General features: G+C 33.3%; 1 protein-coding gene across 1 annotated transcript in view; it reads left to right on the top strand.

Moving 5' to 3' along the window:
* Positions 1 to 3565: 3565 nt before the first annotated feature.
* LOC118190444 (chondroitin sulfate proteoglycan 4-like) overlaps positions 3566 to 12959 on the top strand; it is a 440283-nt gene continuing 430889 nt past the window's right edge. The window contains exon 1 of the mRNA XM_085810557.1: positions 3566 to 3803. Coding sequence (XP_085666683.1) covers positions 3701 to 3803 — 103 coding nt within the window. The 5' untranslated portion in view covers positions 3566 to 3700. The remainder of the gene's footprint in view (positions 3804 to 12959) is intronic.

The raw sequence follows: 12959 nt of genomic DNA, 5'->3' as shown, positions 1-12959 counted from the left end.
ATCCCTCGTTACGGTCTCTTAAATTCCTTGTACCTAGCCTTGATGCCATCTTTTCGTGACCTTTTCCAATCGGGGGAAGCGGAAGAAGTCTGAAAGAGCGGCATTTGGGCTGTAGGGCGGCTGGGGAAACTGTGCGATGCTATGTGGGGTCAGGAAGTGCATGGCAGCAAAGGCTCGGGGCATTGTCGTGGTGGAGCCGTCTTGATCAAGCGATGGCTGGACGGCCTTGGCAAGGGCATTGCTCATTTTTCCTGTCTCCAGCATAAAAATCACCTAATGACTCTACAGTGGAGCCCGAACTAAAAAGGCGATGGATGATGGTTTTTCACTACCAGGATTTGGGCGACTGGGTCCCCTAATCCCCAGTTGCTCTCTTAGAAGGGGGAGTCAAGCACGCCTTCGTGGTGTAACGGTAGCAAACTGGGTCCGAGTGGTCCAGGTTCGAGTCCCGGCGAGTGCATTGCTCATTTTTCATGTCTCCAGCATCAAAATAACCTAATGACTTTACAACATCATAAACGTTTTTCAACAAGGCAGTAGTTACATTTACAGTAAATTATCTTCGGTTCCAAGAATAAGGGTTAGGAGCAGCATTCTTAGTTCTTATTATTAAAACTACTTTTATGTTAAAGAATAGTTAACCAATTAACGAATCCTTTATTTTGTCTTTTCTCCTCATGATATAGCTCATCGTAGAGATTTGTTTTAATGTTCATGTATAACTCTCTTTAAATGAATGACCACATTTTTCTGACATACGCAGCAGGTAACATATAACAAAACAATCTTCAAAAGAAAATTTTTTACAATTAGTCGTGTTTATTTCAAACACTTGACAGAAGCATACATTTAAAATTTCGGATGTAATTTACTTCAAATTAAGATTTTTGAACATTAAATTCAGAAAACATGGTTAAAAGTTACAGAAGTTGCTGCTAGCGACCTGTTGCAAATTAAGTTGGCGAAAACGTCTGAATGCAATGAAATGCAGATAAGCATTTTAACCCTTTTCGGCACGCTACCTTTTAAAGTTGAAGTTTTGATTTAAAAAAAAAAAAAAAAAAAAGGTAGGCAGTCTAATTAGGTCTAGAGGAGTACACAAGTAAAATTTTGTGAAGATAGCACTTATCTTTAAATTCTGTGGTTGTGCCCATTACAACCACTCTATTCAATCAGTGGGCACACTGATTGAATAGAGCTTCGAAAAGAGTGCTGAAACGAGCATTGTTGTCAATGAACTGACCAATGAGATGCGGAGAAAAAAAGAATACAGACTCTCAGTTGTCCTAGATTATCGGTGAGCCCCATCTGGGCACACCTACGGTTCACCGTTTGATTTTAGGCAAGATTTCAAGGTAAAAATTTAAAACTACTATAGAATAAGGAGGGAAAATGAGGGCTTAAAGAACTAAACATGGCTAAAATATATGGACTGGTTTGTGTTGAGCTGCCATCTACTATAAATAAAGAAGGATCAGAGTAACCTATAAACCCTTTCTCATTCAATTCTTCTGTGCGTAAAGAAGGAAAATTTTTAGATGTGTCCAGACCGGACTCACTGTGCCGCAAAGGGTTAAAAGGAAAAAAAATCTGATGTGTACACCTCATGACTTCCTTGTACGGAATATTAAATTATACGCATTTTTTCTTGCATTTCATTTAAACTTATTGGATTGAATTAAATCTACTTCGTCGATAGCGCATAAACCACAATAGAATAAATGTACTCTTTAAAATTCATTATATTAGTTTACCATAGTGACACTCTGGAGCTAGGTTCACTTAATAGCGTTACATTTCGTCTATATTATAACTCAGAATGCATATAAATTTATATCATTTGAAGAATTATCTAATCGTAGCCACATGTTCTATTCAAATGCTATAATAAATCTAAAAGGATATATAAAAGAAATTAAGCAAACAAAATAAAAAAGAAACAGTTTTTCACAGACGATTCAGTATTTCTTATTCAATTAATTCAGTTCTCACTTCGCGGAAAGGCAAAAATACATAAAAATTCAAAATATCTATATTAAAATTTACGAAGTAAATCTTAAACACTTAATTCCGTGAAAAAATTCCAGAAAGGATTAAGCATGATTTAATTCGAAATAATAAATGAATGCGTTATCTTTGTTGTTGCGAAGCTAAGTTTCTGTAAATTGGCAACAAATCCACTAGTCTCCTGTTTCAAATGTAAACATCAATGGCCGCCATTAAAAAAAGGCTTAGCGGCACTTAGGCAACTTTAAAATTGTTGATAATTCAAAAATATTGCATACAGATTTACTAAAGGCACAAAAACCTTAACCGGAAGATAAAAACAACATAATTCAATCATTTTAAAGCAAAAAATGTACAATTTACAAACATATAAGAGTAAAGAAACTGAGATCACTGAACCGGGTAACAGAGTGGATATATATATATATATAAATATATTTATATACGTTTGGTGCGGCAGATTGCAACCAAAATACGAGGTGCACATCTACATGTTATAGCAGTCCTATATACAAAATTTCAACGTTCTGAGGCTACTCGTTTTTGAGTTATGCGAGATACGTACGTTCGTACGCACGTACGTACATACGTTCGTACAGACGCCACGAAAAATTCTCTTCAGAATTAATTTTAAAGCAGTTTTATTATTTTTTTGAAGGAAAAGAGTCTTTTATTCTGTCCTTACGTACAGATATCACGCAAAAACATCGTTAAATTGCATTCGATAGCGGTCAAAATGGATATTTTCGTTGAAATACGAGTATGCTGCCTGAAACTTTTCGCGATTACAATACTTCCTTTTTACTTCGTACAAGGAAGTAAAAAGAAAAAAAATAATCATCTGAACTTTTCGAATATCCAGATGAAGAGTAATCCCAGTTAGTTCAAGAATATTTGTATTGCAATAAAAAAATCATAAACATGTTTTGCAAATATAAAAATTCTAAGAGCATCTGATTATGATCGCATAAATTTAACAAAATATTTTACGATTAAAATGTAGTTCTAGTCAACGATTTCATTTGAGTTAAGAAGTAAATTAATGCAGTCACTTCAAAAGCTTTTTATTGTTTAAAAAAACTTTCAATGCTATTTGAAAGTTTTTAAAAAAATTTCGATATTATAGTATTTATTTTTGTGTTTGTGTTTTACTTTAGTCGACGTGAAGATTGTTCTCTATATTTTTCTGGTCACAAACGGATAAAGTTCGAATAAAAAATAATTGTCATAGTTTTGCATTCTGTTTATAGAACTTGACACTCTTTCCTGGAACTGTCAATCAAAGCCCCTCGACTGCACATAATATCTCCCTAATTAGCAACATTAGATTCTTTAGATTGCTAGCTTTTAGAAAACGTTTGACTACTATGATTGCTTCCGAGATAAAATCAGCGACGGTTTCCTCTTCCAGAAGACAAATCTAAATAAAAAAATAAAATAAAAATAACGGAAAATTCCCCAGTCTGTCACCCAAACGGTGCTTCCGATGCCTCTCGTTAGATGGCGCAAGTCGATGAAGTGGCGGATGCCAGATTCATTGTTGACTACTTCGGAGTCGAGTCGAGCGGTATTGAATTGCAGACGATCGCGTTCTATGTTCGCGAGTAGGTGTACTTGTTTTACGGGGGCGCTTCTAAACGGCGGAATGAATCTATTCGATTGGATATTTGGAGCGATGTAGAAATCTTGCAGAATGGCACGGAATGTGAATTTTCGCGCCCTAACTTTGCTGTGGACTTTACAGACCACTGCGTGGATTCTTCTGTCCTTGAGCGCGCCGTTTCCTGTAAATTCGGGTAAGACCACGTTTTTGTGTACTTTGAGAAAGCTCCCCTAGAAGTGAAGCGCTAGAGGACTTTCGTACCCCCTATTCGCACCACATCGACCGGCTGAAAGTTGCAAGAAATTTTCGGAGGGGTGTTAGATTTTTCTCGTTCGTTTTTACTAATTTGCGGCGCTTCCTAAATCTTTGTAAAACTTTCTTAATTTTGCATGTGTTATATATAATATTGGATTATTTAAAATCACATTTTATTTTTCTTTTATTTACGGCCAGAAATTTGTTTCCAGAATAATTTAATTTACAAATTTTTGCATTTTTTGGTTATCGGAAAAGTCAGATGATAACCAGGAAAAATTGTGCGTAATGTATTGGAAACACACATTTCGGAGAATTTTCATTTTATTTATTTTCAAAATAGAAAAACAATGCTATCAATAATCAATAATTGAATGCTATCAATAAATCAACGTCATAAAATTATTTAAACGTAATATTAGATAGTTTATAATACTAAGAATTAATTTTTTTTGTATTAAATGGCTTAATTTTTTATTTGTATTTTTTCGGTAAAAAGTTGCATTTCCTTTTAAATAAGTAAGAGAGAATGTAATTTCTTTCTTTTTTTTTTTTTTTTTAAATTTTTCTTCCGCTTTAAATTGTACAAGTAGCTGTTTTAGTATAATGAACTATATTTTTCTGAAAAATATTTGTTTTACGTTTCATGTTCTACAAAACTTAGAATGAATGGAAAAGCATGGTTTGTCACAAACTACCAGAAATATAATAAAAATGATCTAAACTATCACTAGCTTATTAAGTGTATTATATAATTATAAAAATAGAGCAGAATATTTATTTTTCTTTGGCAAGATTAAACAAAATCTCTCTCTCTCTCTGGTTAAATACGAGCCTTCTTTGCTCCCTTCCCTCTCTGCAGTATCATAATTTCTGTTCATCGCCATTTCTTTCTTTTGACCCCACCCTCATATTATAAGCCCAAAGAGGCGTTGCTATTAGTCTCGAAACGGCATTTTGCGTCGGTTTACTTTAAACGGTTGTATCACATTTTAAATTGTTGCCTCCAAATACTATCGCCCTGTATTATATTTAAAGAAGTTAAATAATGAAGAATCAGAATAAATATTTGTATGTTTCTTCCACTGTGCAAAAAACAACGATACCTAGAGTCATCAAATTCTGAATAACGTAGACCTCCACCCGAAGGATGAAACTTGAATTTCGGATCTGTTTTATTATCTATTTCATATTTTTTACACTTCATAACGAAGTTTTGATTTAAAAAAAATCAACGATTTCAAAGCAAGCAGTTGGAAACACTGTACGGACGCGAGTCTGTTTATTGGAAATTTTAAAGATACGCTGCTTTTAAATATTTTTAGTCCAAATGCTTTCAAAACGTGTATGTATGTGTAAATGAAAAAAGGTCTCTTTGGGTGTCATATGAAATGTGACAGCTTTCAGATTTTGTTTTAGCCCAAAAGAGGACGTTAGACCCGAATGGGGTATGAGTCTCGAAACGGCATTTTGCATCGAAGCACTTAAATGCGTTGTATCACTTTTCAAATTGTTCACGTCAAATATTATCGCGCTCTATTATGCTTAAAGAATTTAAATAATGGAGAATCTACATGGATATATGTATGTTTCTCGTAATGTGAAAGAAACAATGATACCTAGAGCCATCAAATGATTAGATGCTACTCTAAGGAAAAAGAAATCTGATGTAGACACCACGTCTTCCTTGTAGTGTTCATTAAATTATACGCACTTTTTGCTGCATTTCATTTAAACTTATTTTCTCCAGTTTTATTAAAAATATATTTCTTATTCAATTAATTCAGTTCTCACTTCGTGGCAAGGCAAAAATATATAAAAACTCAAAATATCTTCATTAAAAATTGAAGAGTATTAAAAAACATATAAAATTCAATTAAAACAATTTAAAAATAATTTTTGCAATTAAAATTAAAGTTTCTACGCAAAAACAAGCGATTCTGCCAGCGGGCAAGAAGACAGATTTTTCGGTGCACAAAACTGAAAGTTTACTTTTCGTTTCACTCGGCAAATAGACTCTGAAGGTGCAGAAACTGATTTAATATCCTATTCTGTTAAATTTAATATTTCAACAAATATAGTTGCTCTGTTATCTTAGTCACCCTAAAGCAGCTTTTAAATTGTTGATAATTCTACAACTACTGCATGCAGATTAACCAAAATAAAGCAAAGAATGCACAATTTACCAGCATATAAGTATAACAAAACTGAGCTTATAGAGCCGATTAACAGAGTGGGTATAGCAGTCCTATATAGAAAATTTGAATGCTATGATGTTACTTATTTTTGAGTTATGCAAGTTACCTACATATATACATACACGTGTGTATATACGCACGAAAGTCACGAAAAAAACCTCTTCTGAATCTAGCTGCAGCTATATTTAACTGCAGCTATATTTTTTTAATCCATTTTGTAATCCGTTTTGGGAAAAAGTCGTTTATTCTTTCCTTAAGTAGAGATGTCACGCAAAAACATTGTTAAATTGCATTTGATAGAGGTCAAAATGGATAATTTCTTTGAAATATGAAACTCTTTGCGATTACAATATTTTCTTTACTTCGTACAAAGAGGTAAAAATGATATACCTCGAGAAAACGTTTGATGACTAATTAATCAAATCGCTTAAGCATGTTATCCGTTAATCCGATGTGTTATCCGTTAATGAAACTTAAATTATATAATTCTGTTTTTCCCAAGTGACTTGCTCTTAATTTATTTGATTGTCATTCTGTCTAAAGTATGTAATATATTACAGAAAATTTGTAGAGCATTCTACGAGAAGACTTAAGTAACTCTTAATGGAATAACATTTGCATTTAATTTTTCTTTATATTTGTAAATGGTACAGTACTCTTTTATTCACACGATTATATGCACATAAATTAATGTTCAGTTAGCTTCATTAGTTAACGTGATAGCGTCTGATTTATTTAAATAAATGACAAAAGGCGCAAAAGAATAACCTGTGTTTGAAAATGTTTGGAGTAAAATTTTGATCTGCGTCTCATCATATACTTCCGGTGTATGTGTCTTTTACAGCTGTCACAAAAGTTTTCTTTTTCTTCCCCCCCCCCTGTTTTGCGCAGTATTAAATTTCCTGACTTGCATTGCTAGAGATGCACGTACATATTAAACTGGTGGTCACTAATCCATTCAAATAAAATTAGAAATCAATTAGTAGTATTGTAATTCTTCGCGAGAAGTTGCCATTCTCCGTGAGCTGTAGATATTCAGATTTTTCAGAAAGAATATTGTTGTCAAGACAGTTTTAATGCTGTATTGTTTATGCGGTGTTTTCGATTTATTCTAGTATTAACCTATTAAAATCCCTAATTTAATAAATTGAAAGGTATAATAAAGATTCGCCATTCTCATAAAACTCTTAATTTTTATCTGCATATTATTTAACTTATGAATGTGTTTTGATGTTCTACAAGTAAAGTTGTAAGTTTCATCTCCGTTTTATTCTTTTTTATGATACAAAGATCTGTTCAGATTTTTACTTTTACAGAGGCAGCTTGAACATTTTTTAGACGATTTTGCTTTCCTATAAAAAAATTCGTCTGCTTGAAAATTTTTCTTTAACGGCTGCTATATTTTTTAGAGTATAAATTATCGTCTGCTACTTGACAGTTTTGTTTTCATGCAAAACAGCAATTTTAAAGAAGCAATAGATGGAAGTCTGTGATTGTGTTCTTTCCGAAGAAAATTATTCGTATCTAGTTATTAAAAAAGCAGCGTGAAAGCCTTGGTTTTTCGATATCGAAAGCTACGGTAGGTGGTATTGTCAACAAGAAAGGGGGAAAAAAAGGTGAAAATTTAGCTTCAAGTGGAAAAATTGTTCCAAATTCATATCGAAGGAAAAAACGGAATGGTTCGAACATTTCAAAAGTAAGATCTGAATGTTTCGAACATTTCAAAATTAAGATCTTTAATGCTAAAAGAACGTCAAAAGATAGCTGTAAAATAATTAAAATCCTCTGTGTCAACTCTAAACAAAGTGATTAATGTTGATCTGACAATCCGTTTTTTTAAATAATTAGAAAGGCGAAAAAGCATAATGTACATCATCTTTCTCTACGACATATCGCCGAACGCAGAACGCGCTGCAGAATTCTTTATGATAAAAAATTATCCGAGCAAAAATGAAAAATATTTTCATAATATCTGAATCTTGGGTGTATTTAAATGACTGCAATAAAAAGAGAACTATTTGTTATCGTCAAAGAGGAGAAAAACTTAAAACATGGTTCAAGAATTCTAAAGAAAGTTTTTCAAAGGGATTTATTTATTGGAGAAAAATGTTAAAGTCAACTCCCCATATTATGAGGAACATATTTTATGTCCAATTTTCAAATATTGTTGCGTGCGTACGGTTTTGTAATAGATTGAATGCACAAAGATTAATAAAATTTATTCTTATCAAAAGAAATATAACAGAACCCTGCAATTTTACTCCGAGATATTCGTAGACATGTTCACAATATCTAATCATTAGTTCTATACTTCACTACTAAAAACTTTAGAATACGATGCAATGTAGCATCTGATTTCGAGAGTATCAGTACTCTTATACCTGAACAAAGAAGTGAAGCTGGGCACACTTCAGCCGGACTTGAAACATCGTCAGTTCCAAGAAAAACTGAGCCAGTCATTCCAGGGTATCCTGATAAAGAGCTGCAGCAACCCCAGCCAGAACTTAGACGATCTTCGCGCATCCGCAAAGCTCCTCAGAGATTGTATCTCTAAATAAGTGGTGAGGGATGTAGCATCTGATTTCGAGAGTATCAATACTCTTATACCTGAAAACCTCTGTGAACGAAAGTAGAAGAGAATGTAATGTAACTGCCTAAATAGCACATCGCTGCTGTCTTATGAGCTGGTTAGAAATAAATGTTTGCGCCGTGAACTAGTCTGATTTGGTTGCGTCATGCACTTCACTGAATCCACACCGCAAGACACAACATGCAATGCAAAGAGAAAGCTAATTCGATTAATAATAACAACAGCAGCTAACTAGACAACTGAGCTGTCTCTCTCCGGCTTTATAAAGCTTTTAATCTGTGGCGAGAGAGTTCTAGTAATATCTTTGCTTCTCGAGATTTCTAGAAACCAACAAGAGGATGGAATTACGGTTACAGCTAACACGGTAGTCATTTTCACTTATTCAATTTCAATACAAACAAAAGAGATATCCATTTATTTAATGTTAAATGCACGTGCTTTTATATTTTTCCTTTTTCGGCGTAGCTTTCTCTTAAAATTTATCACGCACTGCATTGCACGGGGAAATAAAATAATTTTACTAACATTGTCTTTCTAAATACAAAATTCGTAACAATATGAATAGCTACAGTGCCATCAATCAGTATAATTACATCAAGACAAAGTAAGAACCGCACATCAAACTCCACTTTTAATTTACTGGAAAAATATGGAACAAGAAACGGGTATGGATCCATATCACTCATGGATTTTTGCTCTTTTGGACTTTTAAAAAGCGGATTGTCCAAATTAAAAAAAAATTAAATAAATTTTCATAAGAAACTAAAGCAAACATAATCGGTAAATGTAATGTTTACTTCCTCTGTGATAAACCGGTATCCCAAGCTATATATTATCTTTATAACAAAGCGCATAACAAGATGTAAACTTGGAACATTGAGAGCCGTTAAAAATTAAAAATAGAATATTCGAAAAAAAAGCTAATTAACGCATATGCTAGTTCTTTTCTCCTTAAAATAATTGTGGTCTTTCTCTATTTTGTTTTCTTTTTGACATTTTAATTAATGGAAAAAATTAATGATTTATTGATGTACCTTCATTATTTCTAATTTTAGCGATGAATTGTTTGTAGAGTAATGTTTTTTTAATTAAAAAATTCTACTTTAGATTTATTATGTACAGCTGGGTTGTTTTAATAAATATTAAACAGAATTATTTTTGAACTGACATTTCTGGTAATTTTTTAAAAAAGTTTTTTTAACCTAAGAAAATATACGATTAACGATTAAAATGTATTAGCAATTAAATTTAGATTTAAATTAAATTATATCTGATTGCTGTATTTCTTCATTTCTAAGCTGCAACCATTTATGCCAATAACACCAAAAGGAAAAAAAAAAGATTTTGATTTTAAGAATGCGAAATGGAAAAAAATACTGAATTACATGAATCTAATATTTTTAACAATCGGATTTTAATAGCTAAAATGTAGCCATTTAAATGTGTTTTGGAAGATAAAAATTTGGAAATATTTACTAATTTGGAAAAATATGAGATTCATTTAACTATTTTTTGTTTTGTTTATTTTGTATTGTATTTTTCGTTAGAGCCCATTCACCTTAACAAGTCCTCCACGAAGATATCCCTCACCTTAGGCAGATAACTTTTGTGAGCTTTGCCATTATCAAATAAACCAAGCATTTATATTCTTCAATTCCGTTATGTCGTAATTTTGTTGCATAAGAATCCCCGCGCATTGGTAAATTGTAGAATGCGAGTATAGTAATTTAAAAGCATGTTAATCACATGGAATGCGGTGTGTAACAGATGTGACACAGAGATAAAATTTAAAACAAATCATAAAACATAAAAATAAAAAATTTTAAACAAAAACGAAATCGTAAATTTTCATAGATCTATATATAAAGAAGAAAGTTTGTGAGTTTTTTCTCTATTAACTCAGTCAGTACTATAGCTATGGACGCCAAACATTCGACGGTTCTTTTCTGGGTCCCGGAAAAGGTCGACGTCCACGTTTTTAAAAAAACAAAAAGTAGCTAAAATGAGAGATATTAATTAAAAACTTGGAAAAACGATCATTTTCGGCCTCATTTTTCCAGCGGCAACAGTCTCGCAAGCTGGCGATGAAAATCTGCCGTATTTCGAAAGTTGGTACCACTGCTCGCTCTCAAATCCTAGAGTTTTTGGATTATATAATTATGGCAAAGCAAACAAGGGGTATCTGCCTAAAGGGAGGGATGCCTTCGTGGAGGACTTTCTAAGGGAACTGACCCGTATACACGTTACACATGGGGAAAACTATGAAAACGCCCATGCAGCCAGCCCGTTCGCGGGATTCGAACCTCGGACCGAACTACCAGTGCTCAGCGTCTTTACTGCTCGGCCGCTGGTGAGCAAATCCTAGAGTTTGTAAATAAAAAATGTCTAAGTTTTAGGATGAAATAAAAATAGCATTGCCAAACATTAGATACATTATTCCCGATTCCAAAAATTCGTAGGAAGCCATTTCGACTATTCCCATCTTCGTACAAATTTAATCACACGAGATTATAAATTAAAAACTCTGAAAGCGCTCATTTTCGCACTCATTTTTCCTAGTGGCAACAGTCTCGCACGTTGGAGATAAAAAAGAATTTACTTCGAAAGGTGTTGCTACTGCTCGCTTTCAAATCGTAAGAGTTTGTTAATCAAAAATTTCTAAGTTTTACAAAATCTATACATATAAAGAAGAATATCTGTGTGTACGTTTGTTCGCGTTGTTAATTTTTGATGAATTATGATCAATTTTTTGCCGCATCTAATCGGCTAAAATTGAATATAGGTGAAATATTGGATTTAACTCGAGCTTTCACGACCATTTGATTAGAAAGATGAAAATCACTAAAAATGCGTACCATTTTTGCTGATATTAATGAGAAAGAATTAGCTTATTTTTCTATGGAAATTTTTTATGTGGGTTCCATACCGCAATCAAACTGAAAAATGCGTGATTATGAATCGTATTTTTGGCTCGTTATTACAGAAAGATTACAGCGGTATCGTTCTCTCTGTTGTTAGATGCATTACTCTCAATCGAACTTAACTGCCATCGGGTACTTCTGGCTAGTTATAAACTGTCAATTTTTAAGTGTGATTAGACATAGGTTTCTTTTCTTCAGAAGAGAGTTTGGTTTTATGTGATTACGGCAGAGGCTCACGGGTTATTGGCCCAAAGGGAGGTATGCTTTTGTGGAGGACTTTCTAAGGGAAACTGGCTCGTATACACTTACACATGGGGAAAACCACGAAAACGCCTATGCAGCCAGCCCATTTGTGGGATTCGAACCTCGGACCGAACTACCAGTGTTCAGCTACTTTACCGCTCGGCCGCTCTTGAGCCTCTTCAGAAAAGAGAGGGGAGGAGTGTTTTACAAAATAGGGAGAAGAGATAGCCATTTTATATAGAAACCAACGGACAAAGCAAAGCTGAAACGAAAGTACGTCATCTAATCGCTGAAAATAATAATGATATTAAACTGTGATATGTTAGAATTTTAAAAGCGCTGGGAAGATTTAAATTGGAATTAATAAAAAAAAATTTGCGAATATTGGCCATTTGAAAAAAAAAAAAAAAAAAGTGGGATTTGTGTCTGATTGTCCTCAAAATCTACAGTGTTTTATTCAAAATATATGTGAATCTAAGGTTTCATTTTTGCTTAGTTTAAAATTTTACTTTGGCATGTGTTACTTTCATTTAGATAAAAAAAAATTTTTCTATGTATATCTATTTACTAAACGTATTTACTAGTAAATGCTTATTTTGTAATAGCTAAATCTTTATCATCGAGACGGTTAACAAAATTACTACATCGTTGGTCTTGGACTTGAATGTGAAAGACAGCAAGGACCTTTGTGATATGAGAGGTACCTGCCGAGGGAGTGGTTTCAAGGATTGGTTGGTGGCAGCGAAAGATGGGTACCATCCTTATGGTACTCTGTATTAAAAGTGGGATGAAACTAGGCAAAATCATTCTAGTTACCCCAGGTGAGAATGACAGGCGCGTGCTCTCTCACCACCCACGGTTATTAATGAGGCCGTTTCAGTGGCTATACCGTCGGTCATAGAGATTGATAACAACAACAACAAATGTTTGTGAAGAAAAACTTAAAATATCTCTTAGTGAGGGGGGTGAACTACAGCACAAAGCTGTAAAGAATGCTATGAAAATGAAGGCAGTCTTGGTGCAAAGAACGATGACAAGGTTTCAGCCCAGGCATTTGTTAATATACTGATAGCTGGATTAAAAAAATAATATATAAAAAATATAAAAATCTGAAAGCATTCAGATTTTACATATTTTTAACG

The sequence above is a fragment of the Stegodyphus dumicola genome, chromosome 2 (assembly GCF_044657685.1).
Source record: "Stegodyphus dumicola isolate Sdum_Otavi_A_Nest chromosome 2, ASM4465768v1".
NCBI classification, from domain to species: Eukaryota; Metazoa; Arthropoda; class Arachnida; order Araneae; family Eresidae; genus Stegodyphus; species Stegodyphus dumicola.
Note: the sequence above shows the minus strand (reverse complement) of the source record. Positions and strands in the feature narration are given on the sequence as shown.